We start from the raw sequence: 22773 nt of genomic DNA on the forward strand, positions 1-22773 counted from the left end.
AAGAGCTCAGTTATGGAGTAAGATTAACTGAAATTAATTTATTCTCTCTTAAGAGAGGCAATTAAGGGGGATATGCTTCTTCATAGTAAGAACTGTGAAAATGTGGAATAAACTCCCTCAAGAACTGGTTCTGGCCAACTCAGTAGTTTTAAAAAAGAGAAGGATGCATTCCTATATGCACAAAATATAACTGGATGGATATATTTAGAGGTAATAATGACAGGGGATGTTGATGTTGATCCAGGGAATATTTGATTGCCTCGTTTGACCATGCTTTATTGGGTTATCTTTTGCCTTCCTCTGGATCAACTGTGGGTATAGGATAGTGTAAATGGAGGTTTTCAATTGTGTGTGTTTTTATTATTAATGTATTTGCTTGTTTATTTATTTATTTATTTATTTATATTTGTTGAACTAGATGGACTTTCAGCCTGGCTAATGATGTAAGTATATGGCTGTCTACATATAAATGTACTATTAGAATTAAGAAACAAGACTTGTAATACATTTATATTAGGCTGATCTGTTTTACATACATACCTGTAACATTTATAAAGATTACCTTCCTTGTTTGCTTTGCTTATGCATTAACACACTGTAAAAGGCAGACAAAAACATGTAGAAAGTTCAGATTATCATTTAATCAGCCACCTTACCTCTATAGCTTCCCCAACCTAGTAGAGGAGCTGCTGACCAAAACAAGGCTGCAATCCATATAAGTACCAGGGACACAGTGATGCTGTTTTTGCTAATGCAGTCGGCTGTAACATTACAGAAACGTGTTATGTAGAATATGTATAATGTTGGAGAAACCGAGAAAGAAGAGAAAAAAAATCAAAAGGAGAATGAATATTTAATAGTTTATAAAGACAGTCCATATGCTTAGACTTTTTATTAGATAACGAAATATTGTTATAATCTCTATACGTCCTAAAAGCCAATATATTTAGTACTGAACACTGAATCATGATTGCATACATATGCAGTAAATTTGTGCATACAGTACAAAGGTTGAGGAAAAGTGAGTGAATGTAAATAGGGACCTCCTTACTGAAATTTGCCATTTAACCTCTTGGCGCCGGCGCCTCCCGGCCCTTAAAAAGTATGTATTTAAGCAGAATTATTGAGAAAGGAACATTATCCATTAACATATATCTTGAATTAGTTACATATGCTTGAGTGAGTTAGAGATTATTTTTGATCATTGTAAGTATGATTTCCACTACCGCCAATAAGTGTGGGAAGCATTTAATAGGAACATAAAAAGTGTTAAGAAACAAATGTATACTAAGTTGTTTCACTCTTCTTACCTCTTTGAGGATGACATCCTTTAATATACCGAGTTACACTGATAAGAGTTAGAGTGTTTATACTGGCCAAACCAAACAGCAGAGTAAGAAAACCATCGATCTATAATTGAAATTCAAAAGTTAAGATTTAGTATTAATTCTCACAGCATCATCCTCAAGAATGTAAAAAGTCAGGAATTTAAATGAATATACATAGATAGACCTCCATGCAAATACTTAACTAGCACTGTATCCACACAGTTCAGTGGGGGCCAAATTAGACAGATCTTAGTGTGTATTTCTTGAAGCTGAAGAAGCGTTATTCTTTGGCACACAATTACAATGGGCATAAGGTTGGGTACACACAGATCAAAATGTGATCAGTTCCACTGTGAGCGGCCAAATTTTGATCTGTGTGTAGCCCTCCCACTTCAGGAGAAGCCGATCTAATGATCATTAGATTGGCTTCTGTCTAATCAGACTGCTGGAAAACCTTGCTCATACAGCAGCTTGCAGTCAATACGCTGCAGTGCTGATCAGTGTATTCTGAAAGGCGAGAGCCTTTGCTCTCAGAATATTTGTCCCGAAAGAGGGGATTCCTGCATCCACATTGCCTGGATGCAGGAATCTGTTGGCTGAACGAAAAAAAAAAAAACTGACAGTGTGTACCTAGCTTAAGTTGGCTATTTTTATCTAATCAGGCAAAAGATAAAACAAACTCGCTGAATTTACAAAAATGGATATTTATGACCAAACATTGACAAATTGATTTTTAAATGTGACAGAAAAAATTACAGTATATGTAAACCCTCATCTTGTAAAACTACCCATTCAGTTTAAAACAGAAATGAAAGGGAAAACATTTGTGTATACACATAAAAAATTCTAAATACCTTGTTTTCCCTTTTTTATAAGTGACCACATACCCTCTGTTCTCAGCTGCATAAAGAACTCAGAGAGCTGGGGGTGGGAGGAGAAACAGCATTACACTGAACTTCCCAGTGAATGGCTGTACAGGAAGGGGGTGTGTCAAGGCAAGTCTGATGACTGGAGGAGAGCACACTGAGTTCTCAGCCACAGCTAGAGATACTTGGAGGTGGGCTAGCGAGACCTTGGAGACACCGTTTTCTACTTATTCTCCTTTTTTCCCTATGGGTTGTATGCTTTATTTTTCTTTTCCTTTTTTCCTCTTAACTCCCTTTCACCCTTCCATGTTATGAGTAGGGAATTAGCTACTTGTTATTATTTGTAACATGTTCCCACTCCTGCAGCCTTTCTTGCTATTTTAGGAAATAGTCCCTGGGTAGTCACCTCCCATGAACACTGACTATTCTTCTAGTCAGTTCTAATACAGTCCAACTTCTGATACAGAGGTTTACATCACTTGGCCCTTGCTGGCTTTCTTTAACCCAAGAAGAAGCTAATTGAAGGCAATAGAAATCCCCTTTTCATTTTAGCCTGTTTTATTGTTAACAGGTATAATGTGTTCACATAAGCCACCATGCCTTGCCTTAATAATTTAAACATACTCTTTTATCTAAATAAAGGATAAAAAAAGCCACCAATATAAAAAAAAACAGGCACCTAGATTTCCCTGCAGCAACTTTCCAAACTCTTATATCACAGCTAAATGCTGGATTGTTCAAACAAGCAAAGCTTCAGCACTTCCTGCTAGTTCCCCACCCTTTCCTGCCTCCTGAACATTCCTGTTGACCATCATGGCTTACCATCATAGTAATGATGAGTGATTCCATAGTAAGGAATACATTGAGAGCGAGTTTTAATAACAAATTCCTTTGCTACTCAGAACTGCTGGAGCTTTGCCTGTCAGAAATAGTTGCAATTTGGACTTCACGACACATATAGTATGTATGTGCTGGAACGTCTAGAGGATTATATTTAAGACTTGAAGCATTTTTTTTTAATTTTCTTAGATGACATGGTCTCTAGGTAAAAGCAAAAAAAATTGTATTTGTAATGACCTTTGCACTATGGCAATGTATTTGTCATCATTGTGCCAGAGGGCATTTGACATTATGACTAAGTGATTATCCGATAGTGGAACAGTCATAAACTATCCCAAAAGATTAACAGAGTGCCTTTCTTTTCCAGTCACATTTCATGTACTGTAACACCAGAGCCTCAGGCAAATAGAATTGTATCACTTTTGTAAAAATAATGATTAATTGCCTCATAGGTAAAGAGTGAATGACCCAAAGCTACTATGGGCGTTACGTAACACATCTTTGACATAATTGATGAGAAATTTAAAACAGCCTTATTCAATGAGGCAAAAAGCAAAAAACAAGATCCCTTTTTTAAAGCAACTAGTCAAAATTTGTATTTCAGAAATCTTTATTGAAAAAATCCAACATAGAAAAAATAAAACAAAGCCATTCATATCACTCTTTACTTTTTAACAGGAGAAAGATCTGTTATAATAGATGGTCAAGACAATGTAACTAGAGAAAGAAAAATAATGTAAAATCAGTGGTGCATCAAATATTCTATTAGTTGCTCTTCTTTTTCCAGTGTTACAATTGTTCAGTTAGTGTAAAAATTGGTAAAACGAAGACTACCTATCAGCTTACTTTTGAATTTTGTTTATACTTCCTCTAAAACAGGAGCAGAGGGACATCACTGCCCTAATATTGATGTACTGTAATTAGGTTAGGATTACACCTGATAAAGAAGTATTATAAAAATTAGTCCAGTGACAATGGGAAAGCAATGGATTCTTGCTCAATACCCCCCTTCAGCTGGGTTACCAGAGATTTTGGTGGCTGCATTTATTTACTGGCAAACATGACTTGTTTAGTTAACCAGGGAAGTTGTCCGCTTAACCTGCAGGCTACATACAACAATAAAACTTGACAGAGGTTCAAATACTTAGTAAGTTGCTTAACAATTTCATAATTAAAAAGAATAATAAAAAGACAAAACTGGACAAAGTCAGAACCAAGGACATAGCTAGCAAAATCAAACTGGAAGACTTGTGAATCATGGCTTTGTTTAAAAATCATACTGCATTAGGGTGATCAATATCACCATTATATACAAGCACACTTTTTTCTGATAAATATAAATTTAAACCGACCGTGAAATTGAGGAGAATGCTGCCTGTGTCATAAGCAACTCACAAGAGTGCACAGGTGGTCAGACAGAACTGAAAGATAAAAAGAAACTTCAAACTGATAATGTATTTTCCTGTTGTTTCCTCTTAGCACAATGCTCTAGGCACTGGGTTGAAACTGACTTTTATTACTTTAAAAAGAAGGCAGGTGAAACACAACAGCAGAGAGGAAGGGACTCGTATTATGGAAAACAAAACAGTTACATGAATATAGGACACCCAAGTCACCTTAAAAAAACTTAGAATTTGGTCTGATATTTACATCAAGCCAGAACTTTAAGAGGTACTTCAACTTGCAGTGGTTAACAATTGCAGTCCTGTCCTGTACTGTTTGTTGGAATATCTCCAATTCTTTTTTTCTAAAATATATATATATACATACAAGCCACCACAAAGAAAGAATGCATAAATATAGTATACTACTATTGTCAGCTGATAAAATAATCGTCCACCAAAATGTAAGTGACTATAGAACATCAGCTAAAATCTAACCAATAATTTGCTGGAACCATGGATGGGGTTCTATTTGACATCATTCTACCTTGAAGAGCATCAATCAAATTTTTCTCCTTAGCAAGCTAAAATGGTCACTGATCTCCTGAAAACTGTGCAAAAAAGAAGGCAAAATACAATATAATCAGCTATGGTGTAACCACTTCCCAACTTGGTCATAGTACATATACTTCCTCGGTTGTAAGTAGAATACCAAGGTAGGGCTGCAGCAAAGTGCGATAACCCCATTATTGTTTTTTTCAGCCGGTGATTCTCTTTGTGCTAAAAGTGGTCTGAGCGCTGGATTCACTATTAAATCACATTTAGAAGTAGCAGGAGGGGACCCCCCCCCCCCCCGCCGCTTTCTGGTGGTCGTGGCGGCTGAGCATTGAGATAAGTGAAGGAAAGATGGTCCCCACTCATCTCTATGACCCTAGGAAGATAGGAGTGACGTCATTACATCATTTCTGGTTCCAGCCTAATATAAACAATGCCATTTTTTAAAGCATTAGATCAATGCTTTTTTTTTTAATCTAATGCTTTACATTATAGAGGAGAGATGTGGGGTCTTATTAACCCCATATCTCTCCATAAAGAGGACCTGCCACTGCTTATTTCTAACACAAGGGATGTTTACATTCTTTGTGATAGGAATAAAAGTGATTAAAAAAATTTATAAAGAGACAGTGTAAAAATAAAAAAATGCATAAAATAAATTAATTTTTTTTAAAGCACCCCCATTCCCCCGTGCTCCTGCACAGTGGTGAACACATATACGTAGGTCACACCCACATATGTAAATGAGGTTCAGACCACACAGGGTATCGCCGTGAACATAAGAACAGGAGCAATAATTCTAGCACTAGACCTCCTCTGTAACTCTAAACTGGTAACGTGTAGAAATTTTTAAACCTTCACCTATGGAGAAGTACCATAGTTTGGCACCATGCCACGAGAGTGCATAATTTTAAAGCATGGCATGTTGGGTATCTATTTACCCAGAATAACATCATATTTCGTATTTTCCAAAAAAAATTAATTATATATTGTGTTTTGTTTTTTTTCAGCGACCACTTTTTTATTTTCAAGGGCCTCTGCTACAAAAAATATATAATGTTTGGGGGTTTTAAGTACTTTTCTAGCAAAAAAAACATTGATTTTTACATATGAGAGAAAAGTCAGAATTGGCCCTGTAACTTTTAGATACCCATCTTAGTTCAAGACTTTGTGTGATAAATCTTAATGATCAGAGAAAGTCTCTCCTGTGACCCTAGTTTTGATGCCCCCCCCCTCCCCCAAGGTGCCCTGCAGTGTTGACAAAAACACTTTTACAGACAGCATTCACAGATATTTCAGCTTCTGAGGAAGCAGGCTTAGCCTGCAAAAAGCATAGAACAAGTTGACTTCTAATCTTCAAAATCTATGTAAACACCAGTGTTTGAAACAGGTTGATATGTAAAATCCTGTATGAGAGGCTTAGTAAGAGCGACAGACTCAGCTGGGAGTAGCAGAACCATGGCCGGATCTAGGGGGTACTCCCCAGAATTTAGTTGCACCCCCCCACCTCCAGGCAATTCCCTCCATGGATATTGTGCTGGGGTAGGGTTGCCAACCACCCATCAGGAGAAGTGCTGTCCATAAACTTAGGTTGCAGCTGTGAACACTGTGACACTAACAGAGCCCAGCCAGCACAGCTTCACCCCCCTTCCAACTGCAAGGACTGGAGAGAAGTATCTATCTGTTCTGCCTCTGTCCCTGTACACTGCCATGATGACACCCTGTTCTCTGCCCTGCTGATCCCTGTACACTGCCCTGCTGACCCCTGCACACTGCAATGATGACCCCTGTCCTCTGTCCTGCTGACCCCTGTACCCTTGTACACAGCACTGCTGACCCCTGCCCTCTGCACTGCTGACCCCTGTCCTCTACCCTTGTAAACCCTGTACCCCAGTCTTGTGACCCCCATTCTCTGCCATGCTGACTCTTACACACTTACCTTCTAACCTCCCATCCTCTTCCCTACCTACCCTTCCATCCTCTGCCATGCCTATCCTCTGCTCTTACATAAGATCCACTCTAAACTAGTGTAGTATTATCCTCATTTATACTGCATTTAACGTGTATTGTTATTGTTCATTGCTGTGTTGCTAACTCATCCTTGTTATTCTAGTTAGAGGTATACAACCTAATTCTTGCTAATTTGTCATACTTATTACTCTGTCTAGCAGACTGTGTCATAAGCTTTCTGTGTGCTGATTTATGTTCAAAATGAACATAAATTGCTATTCTTTCCAACTCGTATCAATAGATTAAGAGTGTTGTATTTGCTACTAAATGGTGTGTGTCTCTTTACTAGTAGTACCCCAGAGCCAGGTCACACGTATTTTACACCTGTGTCTTTACTTGTGCCTGCAGTGATTTTACTCAACCAGGTGCGTCAGAGGGGCTGAGGTTGTTCTTGGAGTCAAGGCACAGAACAGAGAACCAAAATTATCCAGCAGCTCTTTCAAGGGTGGCAATACATATGTTGTAGCAGTCCATTCAAAACAAATGGCCAATGTACCCTAATATGCTTCAAAAAAACAAATGACCTTCTTTCTAGCCCAGCTCACTACTGAGTGTTGCTGTGCGCTGTGGTGTGCTACAACACTGTTGCGTTGCCTTGGGACAGCCTTTCTCAACCAGGGTGCCCAGGCACCCTGGGGTGCCTTTAGGTTTTTTCAGGGGTGCCTTGGCAAAATATCTAAAAATTGCCCAAAACTTGTATACAAGCCAGCAGGTGGAACAAGCCTGCCTTTTAGTTACACAAAGCCACAGGTTTTCATTGTGCACCATAACAACCTTGTAGATGCCGGTGTCCTGACAATCAATGACATCATCAGCTGATAAAGCAGGATGTCGGTTGCCTGCTCAGCATCCTAGTTTGACCCTCCCCTGCCCCTCTCTGTCAGTGCTGGGGTCACATTAGCTCTGTGATGGAGAAAAACTGGGGGGGAACAGAAACACTGGAACACTACTCAGTACCAGTGTGCAAAAGTATATTTTCTTTGGAACAATTCACCTCTAATGTTGGGTTTCCTACATGTGTGGATGTTGCTGCGTTATATAAAACTATTAAAATAGTTTTTCACATTTTAGAATGGGTGCCCTTTTAAAATTATGGACAGTCTTGAGGCACCCTATTTTAGAATGGGGTGCCTCAAGACTGTTCATAATTTTCAAGAGTGCCTTGGGACTGTCCATAATTTTATAGGGTGCCTTGACTGAAAAGAGGTTGAGAAACACTGCCTTAGGATATTGGAGTGTCATTCAAAATAAATACCACTACAATCATGTTATGTGTGTAACTGTATGTTGCAGTAATGAACATGGTACTGCATAGCAGTAGTATTTATGAACACTAACTGTAAGCAATAACAATTAGACTAGTGCAATGTGACTTTGATGCGACTTTCAATGTGATTATGTAGTGTGTCTTTGGTGTGAATTTGGATGTGGTTAGCATATTTATGGAGCCAAATCACACTGAAATTGCACCAAAGTAGCACAGGCACCTTTTACAGAATTGCACTGCAATGAATCGCATTGATGAGAACGCACCATTGAAAATAATGTGATTTCCCTTGTCATGCAATTTTGTGTGACTCAAATCGCATTAGAAATTGCACCAGTGAGAACCAGCACTTACATTTTATGGTTGGGAAGTAGCTAATATTGTTATTGTGACATGACTGTAATTTGACACATACATGACATAAAAAACTACATTTCCCTTTTTCAACAGGATTTGCACATAATCCTAATCATATCCTATCTTAACATTGCACAAAGACAAGTAGATCTCATAAGTAATTACAATATGTTCCTTTGGTTGTTGACATTGTGATTAATCCTGCTTGATGTGATAATTGGGGCTAACTAAGACCATTTAGCATTTGTGGTATATACTGTAAATTGAAAGCATCATGCATTTTTCCTTGCAAGGAGAAAAATTACTTGACCAACCCAGAACTTAATTTTGGTATTGCAGCACATCATAATGCAATTGCCCCAGGTGACTTATAAATCGAATCTATTGCTTGTGAATTTCGCATTGCATATAATTACTTTCTTGTTACACAAAAAAATCCAAATCCAAAAACAAAAGTAGTCACATCACACAAAAAAGCAACAAGAAATTACTATCACATCATTCCATAAATGAAAAGACGGCTTTATACTGAGAAGTTTCTCTTTCACTACCTCTGTTTGTCTATGGTGTGGCAGCTGTCTCTGAAAATGTTTCCAACATTTTTTTCCTAATCCCTTTTTAACAGAGTTAGGATGGATTGAAAACAGATTGCAAAGTAGCTATTGTGTGTCAACTTAGTCTGCAGATCTAATCCTTCCATTATCTGCTAATAAAGCTGCTGCACAAGTCACATAAACCACATCCGATTTTTTCGTCAGTTGGTTTTCTGCTGAGTTTTATTTCCGAACCAGTTGAAAAGACCACACAGTATTATTCTGTAATCAAAGACATTTTTTTAATCTAAATTGTCCAAAATATGACCTAGTATATATTTTTTCACCTGTTCTATAATTTCCTCAAAACTAAATCTTAAAAACATTTATTTAACATGCTGTATACATACTATAATTACAAGAAATAGAAGTCTAAGGAGGGTTCACTGTTAAAGGCCGTTTACGGTTTAAAGTGAGAGGTTCTTGGCTGTTTCTGACTTAATAATTTGAGATACTGGGGTTGATTTAATGAAGGAATAAAGACTCTTCACCTATCAAAGTGGAATGTTCACTTTGCAAGGTGATTGTTAGTAAATGAGGTTAAGCATTGTTTACTTCAAATGCCCAATTATATGCAAGGGAGAAACAAAATATACATGTTTTTACTAGCCTATGAATGGGAGTTCAAAGTGAACACAGCTTCATGATTAATCCCCATGGGCGGGGTGAAATGTGTTGGTGGTGTGGCTTTGGATGAAGCTGGCTGAGGCTGCTTTGTTACAGTAGGTGTGCAGTGTTTGAGACCTTTCTCTATGTATATCCACAGTATGTGAGAAGTTAGATGGACTTCTGCCCAGCCAGTATCCATCGCAGGAAACACAGGGGTTTATTTACTAAAGCTGGAGAATACAAAATCAAACTCACTGCTGCATAAAAATCAATGAGCTTCTAACCTCATCTTGTTCAAATAAGCTTTGGCAATAAAAACTGGAAGCTAATTAGTTTTTATGCAGAAGTAAGCCTTATTTTGCACTCTCTAGCTTTAGTAAATAAACCCCCTGGCATGGATTTACAGGAGCTTGAGACGAGACCTTAAATTTTATGAACATGGCTTTACTTGATTTACTGACATTTACTCTGCAAAGTAAGCATACATTTTGCTAGAATCATAGAATAAATGGTAAGCGCAAGACAAAAAAGGAAAAAGTAAACAATCTAGCACAATGTGGCAAACCCTCTGTCTCCACCAAAACAAAACACTATAATATCAATGTGCAGCGCTAATAAAAATGTGTGTTATAATTAATGACGACCAGTGTGATAGTAAAAAAGAAAGGAAACATCATAAAAAAGAAATAGAGAATAGTGAATACTCCAATGAAGAAACAAAATGGACGGTATAACAAATAACAAATGAAAATATTTAAGTCCTCTAAATGTCACAATAGTGCCAAAAATAGTGATGTGATCAAATCAACAAAATGTAGTGACTTCTGTGACTTCCGCACTGCACCTCCACCATAATGCACTCACCAGAAGTAAGTAGCAAGCAAGCCCAGAGTGGAATTACACTAAGGGGTATTCCTGCTTGTTCCTCCTGCCGGTTGAAGGTGGGATCTCTCCAGAAGCCAGTGATACACCAAATGAACAATCAAAAGAAGAGTAGCCAAGTCTCCGTCTCCAGCCCACGGTGAACCAAGGAAAGGGATTCCTCCTAGAGGATAAGCTCATAGACTGAGCCCGTAGACAGTATCATATAGTGTAGTATATTTTGTTAAAAAGATAGCAACCACGTGGAGCATAAAATCATCAATGGATGAAAAGCACTTACAAAGATGGCCTCCGGACCATCATGTGGACGCAGCAGTGTGACGTCAGCACGTAGGCTCCTAACTGACGCATTTCGTGCGCATGGATGATTTCAAAGGGATCCACCTAGTTATACATTTTGCTAGGTTAATAGGCTCAATTCCATTAGTATACAGTACCATTTCAACTGACTTTGAGACCCAACAAGCACTGAGATAAGGAAAGTCAATAACATGAATACTGAACTACTGCTTTGCAGACTTGTTTCAGGTCAGTGATTCAGAATGTACAGAAGCAAAAATTTCAACAAAACAGCCTTGTGGGCTGGTCTTACCCTCCTTTAGCCTGAGTACACACTCATAAATGCCTAGAACCAGGCAGGGTGGCATTCATGTGGAAATCAACATGGTGGTACTCTGATTTAGAGATTAGCTGTGCACTGTGTGTAGCTGTGTGACCTACAGAATTCCTTCATGAAGAACTCTCTCCCATGTCACTACAAACCTTCCTTGTTGTATGTTGCATTTAGGAGGGACACTGCGGAGCCCATGCCTTCTCCACCTGTCCAGCATATACCTGCCACTTCACTCCCAATGACAGAATGGGGTTCTGCTGTGTACTAACATGGACCTCGTGTGCACTTAGTTAACTTCTTCTGCTCTCCCGTAACCTGTGGCCAGACAGTGGGTCTCCATAACACAGGTTCAGTCCCACACTTTTGGGGAACTGACTTCTGGGGAGGGAGTTAGAGCACTGATCCCCTTGCTACTGGAGGACCCATTGCCACGCCAGGTAACATGCTTCATGAAAGGCTGCTATTCACTTCCACAGTCCTTGGTTACCTGTGGCAACTGTTCTCTTCCTCCACACTTTCTGCTGAGTAAACCCTCTGTAGTGGCCTAGCTTCTGCACCCCATATGTGCTTTGCAGGCCTTGTACTTTCATACGCTAAGAACCATCATGCACCCATTTAGAACAACTTCAGACCAGGCTTTTAAACATTTAACAGCTTTACTTAAGATTCAGCAACACAGTTCAACATCACAGCATACACGAAACAGAGTCCAGTCCTAGCTAACTAATGCAGGCTGCCAGTTCATACCTTAGAGGGAAGCAAAGTCCATTCAGCAAAAGTCTAGTATTTGTAGGTTCCTAGTCTAGAGAGATTCCCAGCAGGGTGAACCAGAAGCGGGCCATGTGCTCCGGTAGGGCTACATGTTGCAGCAGTGCTTCCTTTGACATCCCATGTGGAAGAGCCTGGGAGCTCTGAGCCATCTTCTTATATTTATGTGGCTTATAGTAGGGGGCAGGACTCAGAAAGCTTGGGAAAAGAGTCTAGACACACTTAACCCCTTCCTATCCCAGGCAACCTGTAATTGAATAATTGGTGATATACACCTCACAATGAACTATGAACTGATGTCATCAACACAAGCCCTTAATGGGGACAAAGAAATATTCAATATTGTTGATTCTATAAATCACTTTTTTTTTTTGTAAAATTATTGCATGGTCATTGCACAAACACAGCCCTATGTATAGTTTTCTGATAGCAGCAAACAAAATGGGTACATTTCTCTGGTTTATTCAGGTTTACAGGATAAAAAAAATTAAATTTAACAAGTTTAAATATGTTCATTTACATCTAAATATCTAACATCACTTTTGGAAACAGAGGAAGGGGAAGAGCAAAGAAGAGAAAGGATGACCATCAGTGCACAGGACCTATAAGCATGAAATTGTCTCAGCATATGGGTTCTATCTATTGTCTGTGGGAGTCTTAGAAACACAAATAATTTCCTAGAAGGAAACTACCATTTGCCAGCAGGAAGAACATTCTGAATATCTGTCTTTATTTTACATCAGAACGTTCCCTGGTATTAGGCTGCAATTCAAGTCTACAATTTAATGTAGTTCCACATATATAAATTAATCATTGTCCAACACTTTCTGTCAGATTGTCAGAACCAGGTATGGATTAAGACAGAATGGGGCCCTAGGCAAGGTAGCAGCTTTGCAAACACTGCTCCACCCTCAATCCTTCCCATTAACATTATTAATGATTGCAATAGGCAAGAAGCCACCCTATCTGTATTGTATTGCCATGGCCCATATCGTCAGACAATAACTACCTACACGTGTGTCCTGCCTTGTGAACTGACAGGCAAGTCAACTGTTTTTTGCCCCTGTTTTACAATGGAATCACGGAGGTTGTATCTGGGCCCACTGGACTTTCACTGGGCCTTAAACTTCAGCCTTGTTTGCGTTTTGGATGATTCATCTCTGGTCAGAACAGCCCTGCGTAATGAATATCTAACATGCATTCGGACACTTTAAAGAAGAAGAATCAGTATAATTAGGTTCATCATTCCATGCAACAGTAGGTCACAGAGCCATCATGGTAAAATTGACAACTATAAAAGGCCTCAATCGCAGCCCCTGACAATTCCAGAGAGCCACAAAATAGCAGGGCATTTTCATTCATTGAGGTGCATTGCATCAAGTTAGGCAGCCTATTTAAATGATTGGGTTGTAATGCATCCCAATTGCTGAAAATTTGGATCCTGGTGCTGAGTCATCATTGACATCAATGCATGCATTAAACTTCCTCCCCCGGTGCGGGTACCATTAAATGCAGTAATAACCCTCCAGCACTGTTGTCAACAACAGCAAAAATAACCAACAGCATTGGTGTCAGTGATCACAAAAACACCTCCAAGCATTGGCATCAGTGGACACAATAATATCCCCCAGCATTGGTTTTCGGTGGAAACATTAATAACCTCCAATATTCATGTCAATGAATGCAGTACTTGAATTGATGTCAGTAACTGCAAAAATAACCAGCAGAATTGGTGTCAGTGATCAGATAAATAGCTCCCGTTATAGGCATCAACGACTCAATAACATCTCCCAGCATTGGGGTCAGTGACCACAATAATAACCCTCCAGCACTGGTGTTAGTAATAGCAAAAATAACCTACAGAATAGGTGTAGGTCAGTGGTGGGCAACCTTTTTTTTCAACTGAGCCAAATCTCGCCAAAACCACGATTAAAATTTATTTTGAGAGCCACATTTTTAAAACTGAAAATACATCCTCCATATAGTAATTCATCCCCCATAGTAATTCATCCCCCATAGTAATTCATCCCCCCTATAGTAATTCATCCCCCCTATAGTAATTCATCCCCCCTATAGTAATTCATTCCCATATTGTGTCAATTCACTTACCTGTACTCCGCGCGTTCCTCTCGCCGTGTTCCCGCGCAGTTCTGGTCTTCAGGGCGGACTGTGAGAGGAGAGGAGTTCGTCACGCTGCCCCGCCTACATCCTGACAGCCAATGTTTGCCACGCTCCGCGGGCCGGATTATAAGATCCGCCGGGCCGTAGTTTGCCCATTGCTAGGCTAGCTGCAGAGTCCTGACTTTTGGGGCGGCCGCCCGAGAGGAGGGAGGGGAGCGGGCGCCCGGCACACAGAAGAGCTGCATTAACCTCCCTGGCGGTATGATTCCTTCCGATTTTTTGTGCTGAAAGCGGTACCATTTTTTCGCATGGAAATAGTTTTTTATTGTAGGCTGTAATTTTAAGGAAAATTTCCCCACAAATCATTATCACTCAATTCTGCAAGTGGTTCTGATTTACTATCGCTGTTCTCTAGCCGGTCTAAAACCGCTTTTGACCTAAAGGGACGCTTTTTGGACGCCATGGACTTTTCTAAGTTTCCAGGCAGAAAGAACAGACAAAATGCAGGCAGGGCACAGGACAAAGCACTAGGGACAATATGTATGTGAAATGGGATGAAACAGCAATGTTTTACTATTGAAAATTGAAAAAAAAAAAAAAGACATTTTTTAAATTTTTTAAATTTCCCGCCGCCGGCGGCGCCCGTACGTCCCGACATCACGGGGACCGGAACACAGAAGCCGGATGCCGGCATCGGCCGGAGGAGATGGCCGGGGACGCTGCAGGGGACACATCGCGGGAACGAAGGACAAGGTAAGTGCTGCAGGGACCCCCAGAGCAGCGCCGCATGGTAAGCCCGAGTGTAGCTCGTGGTATAGAAATTCTACCACGAGCTACACTCGGGAAAACTGCCAGGGAGGTTAAAAGAGCCGCGGCTTGCCGACCACTGAGCTACGGCAACCCTATTGCCTGTCACCTGGTGGGCAGTGTGCTCCGGAGCCGCAGCAAAGGTGAAAAAGAGCCGCATGCGGCTCTGGAGCCGCGGGTTGCCGACACCCGGTGTAGGTGAACACAAAAATAGCCCCTAGCACAGGCTTCCATGGACAATATAATAACCCCTAGCCTTGGTTTCAGTGGAAACATCAACAACCACCAGCAATTCTGTCAATGATAAAAATAATAACACTCTAGCATTGGTCAGTAACTGGAAAAATAGCTACCAGAATTGGCATCAGTGACACAACAATAACCCCCAGTATTGGTTTTAGTGGATACAATAAAAAAACCTCAACACTTTTGTTGGTGACTGCAATAATAACCCCAAGAACTGCTGTATGTGATTGAACCCCAGCACTGGTACCAGTGGACACAATAATACCCCTGATGTCTCCTCTGCACTTCACTGAAGCTATTGTAGTTCTGATCATATTCTGTTAACTTCTTTCCTGGCCACAACAGCTGGGTAAAGTGACCTCATTTCTTCCAGGTTCTTACTAGCTGGTAGAAATCAGTGAACGGACATTTGCTGATCTCCTTCCCCTCTACCTGGTGATACTGAGTAGCAGAACCTATTCGGAGGATCTGTGAATGCAATCTGGCTTTTGCCGACATATTACATATGTTGGTGGCAGTAAACAGATTAAACCCCCCTACACACATTTAGCTCCCTCCTGCACTGTTGCTCAGTAGCAGTGCCATTCCCCCACCCCTGCCATTAGTGATCAGTGGCAGTGTTCCTTACCCCCCATTAGTGGTCAGTGATGGTGTTTTTTAAGCCCTTCCACACTGGGAGTCAGAGGCCATATTATTTAACACCCTACATTGGTGGTCAGTGACAGTGTAGCTTCAGTGAAATTTAACCATACCTGGTCATATGCTCACTTGACACTCCACAGGAAAGTCTCCAGTGCTGCCACCCTACAAATTCCACAGGTGCCCAACCAGTGGTGAATCCAACCCAGGAAACAGAGGGCCACATGCAGAGAACGAGCAGGACACATATGACCTGTGTAACACATATTATGCACCAGGGTCTAAAAAGAGTGAGGCTAGGTTCACACTACTGCAATCCAGTTTTGATCCAATTTTCAGTGTGATTATGTAGTGCAACTTGAATGTAACTTTAATGTAACTTGAATGTGACTTGTATATAATATGGAGCCAAAATCTTGCTGAAATAGAACCAAAGTAGTACAGGAACCTTTCCCAAAATCTTTCTGTGCTGAGTTGCTTTGATGTGAATGGATATTGAAAACAATGTGATGTCCAGTGCCAAGTGATTCTGTACGACGTACGACTCAAGTTACAGCTCCATACATTGCATATAATATGGAGCCAAAATCATGCTGAAATAGCACCAAAGTAGTACAGGAACCTTTTCCAAAATTTTGCTGTGCTGAGTTGCTTTGATGTGAAGGGGTATTGAAAACAATGTCATTTCAAGTGCCAAGCGATTCTGTATGACGTACGACTCAAGTTACATCTGAAATTGCACTATTGTGAACAGAGCTTTAGGTCACTTTCAGAGGTGCTGGAGGTAAGTAACCTGTGATACTGTTCATCTTTGCTGTTTATCATAATTTGGCCATTTTCAAGAGCATCCTGTTAATGTAATTTTTTATTTTTAATTTCCAATGCCGGCCAACAACAAAAAAACTAAATTAAATAAAAATAGAGAAAGCCTTTAAAAGTGAAAATTCTACATCTCAACACTTTGGCACCTACCATGGTATCTCAAGATTAACCAAAACCTTGATTACGTGGATTTTCAGAACTGCACAATTGGCTAGACATGCATTCCTATTAGAAGACTTTGATCATGTTTAGCAGAAAATTGTCGTATGCATTGCAAATACAGATCAAAATGCCAAACACTTGGATGTCTGATTGGCCTTTAAAAAGTAATGCAACGAACAATGATACCTCTAAAAATCATTGGTAACATTTTTTCAGAACCTCACATAATGCTTCAGAAAAACACATAGATGAACAAGAAGTTTATGAGTCTAAGTGTAGGGTTAGACAAATAACCATTATAGATTTAAGCCATAGATAAGCTAGTGTACCCTTAATCAGTAAATACATTATTTGTAAAGATTACTATAATTTAATCTTACCTGGCATGTCCATATTGAAGTGATAAGAAAACCATCATCTCTGAAGACATTAAAGATCTCTATGATGCCTCTAGAGTAGCCAAATACAGATACACTGGCATCAGATACTGCCAGGTTAAATGTAAGATAATCTGTGGGCAATAAGTTGGCTCTCTGCTTGTATAATATAAATATTACAATGCTATTGCCAAACCAAGACATCCATCCTGTCAAAAAAAGGACATGTTAATACAAATAGGTGAATACAGCAAATGAATTTAATTTTGTGAAAGGTTTCTAATAACAATAAAATATTATTATAATTCTGTTGCTCATTGTTTTAAAACATTCATATTTTAATATTGCCAGGTAGAAACAATGGTGTGTTCATCCTGTCCTATTGTCAGGGCCAGAGCTTTCACTAGGCAAACTAGGCAGTCACCTAGGGCGCACTGCCACCTAGGGGTGCATGGGCGCAGCACAGGCCGACACTCTCCCAGTGTGGCCTCTTGAATTTGTCATTTCTCTGCAGAGTCCCCTTCTCCTCATACACAGGGAATGATGGTATCTTTACGCTGCACAATTGTCTCACAGCCTGTCCACACACATGTCCATATGTGTAACAGAGAGTGGGCTAGTGACCGAATGGGTCATGTCAACGCTGGCTCTGCCTTCTTCTACAAAGCTGGAGCTAATCAATATGTGGGGGTATGCTCTGGTTGCAAGGTTACCCCTGTGAGTAGAATGATCAGGGCCCGATGTGCATGAGAGGGAAGCGACGTAGAGCTAAGAGGCCACCTGTCCTCACTGAGAGCCACAGCCTGGACTTCGCAGGAGCCATCAGAGGTGATCCAAGCCTAGGAAGATGGCAGGTCATGGAGATGAAAGGAGGAGGAGGGGGGCGGACAATAGTCAGGGTGAGGGGATGCTGATTGATCATGTGGGATGCTGCCACATCATGAATAGTCCTGCAGTGAGGAGAGAGGTGGCGGAGGGGGAGGAAGAAAGGAGAGAGGAAGATGTCGATTGTCTGGGGCCAGTGTAGCAGATGAGCTGCCACTCCTTCCAGTGTTCCTCTCAGACTCAGTCTCTTACTGCAAGCTGGCTGGCGACTGCTGATCACTGTGGAGTTGTGTAACTCTGTCTCTTTTTTTTTGTTTCTCTGTCTGATTCTTTAATACAGGTAATTTATATTTGGTTAATATATACTTTTTCTTTAATTATGTTGCTGGTGGTACTTTATTAGCACTTATTTTTGCTAATTAAAATAAATTTAAAAGCTTCACGTTTTGTTGATTTAATACTTTCTACTGTTTTAAAAAATAGTAGGGGGTGGGGGTGGGCACAAGTAGCTGGTGTTGCCTAGGGTGCAAAATAGTCTAGCACTGGCCCTGCCTATTGTATCTTATCCTATCCTATAGCCATTCCTACAGTTTACGTATATTGCAGGCTGATCTTCTACCAGTATTTCATGAAAATTTTCAAAGCAAAAGCTGATCTTCTTCAGTATTGGTGCTTCAAAGCATCTCCAAAGCCTCCATAGCAGGGGTGGACTGACCATTCGAGCACTCGGGCACTGCCCGAGGGCCTGGGGTCAGTAGGGGGCCCCATGAAATGCCCCTGGTACCTTTTATAGGCTTTTTTGGGTGTGCTTTGAGTGTGGGAAAGGACACAGGGGCCCCATGATCACCTATTGCCCGGGGGCCCCATGAGTTGTCAGTCCACCCCTGCTCCATAGAAGTATATGACAAAGCTTGCTAACAGCACCTGCAGCTTTTGAGCAGCTTTTATTATGCTTTAGCTTCGCTTTGTCTTGGAAGTATAGCAAGTATGTGCATTCACTTCTGGTTCATGTGTATATATTCTTGAAATGTCTGGTGCTGACATCACATCTGGTGTGCAGCGAGGAGCTGCAGGAAGCTAAGCAGGTTCCAGACCGGAGCAGAGCAACTAGCAACTGACACATGGGGTGTGTAACATGGGAATGCTATAGTGGAAGGTGAATGGGGACCAGAGAGAGGACTGGAGCAGCAGAGGATCAGCAAAGCTGGGAGACCGGAGCAGAAAAAATTAGCAATGTCACATGTGGTGCGGAGCATGGGATCAGTAAACTAGAGGACCAGCAGAGCTGGGGGTTACTACTGAGTGTGGGGTCAGAAGAGCTGGGGATTACAACTGAGTGGGGGATCAGCAGAGTTCAGGGCTACAACTGAGCAGGGGATCAGCAGAGTTTGGGAATACTACTGAGCGAGGGATCTGCAAAGCTGGGGATACTACTCAATGGGCCTTCAGCAGAGTTGGGAGTACTACTGAGCAGAGGATCTACTGAACGAGGGTACTAATAAGTTGGGTATATGCTGAACAAGAGTACCAATGAGTTGAGGATCTGCTGAACAGGGGTAGTAATTATCCGGGGATCTGCTGAGTGTGGGTACTACTGTGCTGGGGTTTTACTGGGCCTCTTTAGACTAAATCTAAAATCAACACACACACAGGGCATATGCCAAGCTTCATTACAGCTTCAAAAAATCATCATCGAAGCATCACAGAACCATCAAAAAAGCAAGTTGAAGAGGTAGGCGCTGTAATATGTGTTAAATTTGAAGCAAGTGTAAATGGGCCCTAAAATAACCAAAACATAAGGCTTAAGTGCTTATAGAGTGTTGAGTCTACAAAATAATTGGAGACACAACACAATTGCAGGAGCAGAAGCGTGGATGTTCTATACCTTTCATTAGGATAAAGATATTACTGCAATAAGACTGCAATCATTCTCAACATAGTTGAAATAGAATAACACTACAACATTAGAAAATTGTCCAAAGGAGAGGTTCAGCTATACTGCGACTATACTGCGGCACCTGAAGGCTAGAGCGCTGAAAGGGTTCTTGGACCTTTAGTCTGCCTAGCGAGTTGGCAAGGTCAGCCTTCAGGTACCACTGTTTTAACCTGGTAAAGAAATGTGAGCCCAAAGTTTTGTACGATGTTATCCAGTTTCTCTAAGTAGAGCAAAGACTTTAGTCGTGTGCAAATGTCTGAATAAATGACTTGTCCAGGGACTAAATTGGGGTCCCAATCTACTTGTCCCTCATGACAATCTACTTGTTCAGATAAAAAAATACATTTTAACCAAAACCGTATTTAAATCTGAGGTGCTTTTTAGGAATGTCTGGAGCTTTTTATCTCCTCCTCACCTCACTGCCTGTCTCCAGCACCGCACCTGGGGACTAGCAGGGAAGGGAGAGACCTTGCAGTATAATGAGCACTGATTGGGTGCTCATCAGGAAGGAGAGAGTTGGGCTCTCTTAAACCTCAGCAGAAGTGCATCTGTCAGTAAATGAGGTGCTGGCCCAAATTAGAAAACAAAAACTTTATTCCTTCAGGTTATCCTCACACATGGAAGCACTTAGGTGCTCAGTACTAGCGTGTGCTGAGCAGCCAAATCAAGCCCCAGTGTCCACTCCATTAAATGATAGGTTCACCTTTAAAAAATAAATAAATAAATAAGGAGCCTAGAAAGCATTGCACCAGCGATCAGCAAATCATTGGTGCCATGCAGGACTCCTGCAGACTGTCCGTGTAAGCTGTCTGCTCGTACATTGTACAGGCCGCCGTGGTAGTTCATTGAGAACTACAAGCCGACATCCGCAAAGGATGTTGGTACTCATAGTTGATTCCATCACAGAACTCTGTGAACGGGTGACGTGTTCGTGTGGGTGGAGTCCCGCTCTTTTCAAAAGAGCTTCTCCCTGTACTTCTGTCACACAGAGGACTAGGATCACCGAGCCACTGCAGGAGCGGGAACATTTCACATGTTCCACCCTAAAAACGGATGGAACATATTAATGTTTCTGAAGGTGAACTTGTTCTTTATCCTTTTCGCTGTCTGATCATTTTTGCGTTTTTTGCAAACGTTTAAAAAATCTGTTTAGTCTGAAGATTGCATAAACCCCAAAGCATGATATATTTCCTGAAAGCAGAGACAGTAGAAAACAAAATACTGGAAGTTCCAATTTTTTATGTAACGCGTTATTATCACAAAAAAACACTTAAGTTAATTTTAGGGCACAAAAAAATCATTAAATTAATCAATTTTATGGTACAATATAAAAGATGAGGTTGCACTGAGTAAGTAGATATTCAACATGTCAAACCTTCAATTTGAGGGCTCTTGAAATGCGGCAAACTTTAGTATCCTATATTTTCTATAGGTGACACTTTTAAAACCTATCAGTTTAGCGTTACAGAGGAGGTCTGGTGCTGGAATTATTGATCTCATCTCGGTGTGCACCGATATGTAACATGTGCATCTCAATTGACGTTTTAATGCGTAGGCATCCCGACGTCTGCGTGTGCATTTACGTTTGTACATGCATATAAGTAGGAGTGGGGGGGCCCTCAACATTTTTGGGAGGGGTTATGTGCTTGGGTGTATCCTTAATTTTTTACAATTAAAATTTTTTTGGGATAACTTTATTTTTTTCATCACATAGGGGACGAAAAGTTCCCTATGTGATGATTTTTGGAGACAGATTCTCTTTAAGGAGCAATCCAGGGTCTGAAAGACCTTGCATGCATCCCCTGTACTTCACTGCACGCTGCATTACATTCTTTCCCAGCCTGGAAGGCCATGAAATCTGTCAACGTGGACCCGGAAGTGACATTATACACTTAGACGTGTCTGCGAGCTATAAGCAGACAAATATAAGTCCTGGCTCAGATTTTAGTGATCAACCCCAATGAACTATTAAATCAATAATATCCATTTACATTGTGCATATTGTTTCAATTTCCTAATGGTCAACATTTATAATAACCCCTACCTTTTCTGTTTTGGAAGCACACGCCAGTTTGTATAATCTTTACCTGTCATGCAAAAAATTATTGGGCTGCCATTTCCGAGATTCTAGTTTCCTGGCTGTCTTGCTGACTCTTTGGGACAACAGCTTGAGTGAGTGACTTACAGGAATTTGAGTTGCTGACTGCCTTGCTGATCCTCTTGCTGCAACAGCTTGAGCCTGGGTTCACATATATGCGGTACGGTATATCACATGTGATTCACACAGGAACCGCACTGCATTTCTGTGCAAATCACATTTTGTATGGCTCTAATCGCACCCCACCCACACCAAAAAGGTGCAGGTCGCTTTTTTGGGGCGTGCGATCCGATTCTGCACATCGCACTGCATTTTGCGGACCAATGAACTACCAGGACACTGTTGAGCCCTCTAAGTAGTTAATTGTTTCTTCTTGTACTTGTGTAACTGCCTGCTTGTATAAGGTATGAGCAGACAGTTTACACTGACAGTCTGCAGGAGCCCTACATTGCACTGGCGATTTGCTGATTTTACCTTTTTTTTTTTTTTTTTTTTAAAGGTGAACTTATCCTTCAATCTAATCTGATACAAAAGCTCAAGAAACTTTGTAAATATTTTGTGAGAAGATATCTGAGAAAACAAAAAGTTACTCTTTCGACTGAAGCAAAGATCTAAAATTCTTTCATACAAATCTGAGCGACAACAATTTCATTTTTAACACAAGATATTC

At 40.7% G+C, this 22773-nt stretch overlaps 1 protein-coding gene across 1 annotated transcript in view; it reads right to left on the reverse strand.

Annotated features, from left to right (window-relative positions):
• The window catches only part of LOC149448766 (visual pigment-like receptor peropsin), a 56584-nt gene that overhangs the window by 30202 nt on the left and 3609 nt on the right, over positions 1-22773 (reverse strand). The window contains exons 2-4 of the mRNA XM_089694240.1: positions 17248-17453; positions 1311-1410; positions 657-761 (exon numbers count right to left, since the gene is read on the reverse strand). Coding sequence (XP_089550366.1) covers positions 657-761; positions 1311-1410; positions 17248-17453 — 411 coding nt within the window. The remainder of the gene's footprint in view (positions 1-656; positions 762-1310; positions 1411-17247; positions 17454-22773) is intronic.

Source organism: Staurois parvus, unplaced genomic scaffold (assembly GCF_062004578.1).
Source record: "Staurois parvus isolate SC_StPar_1 unplaced genomic scaffold, SC_StPar_1.0 ptg000657l, whole genome shotgun sequence".
Lineage (NCBI taxonomy): Eukaryota > Metazoa > Chordata > Amphibia > Anura > Ranidae > Staurois > Staurois parvus.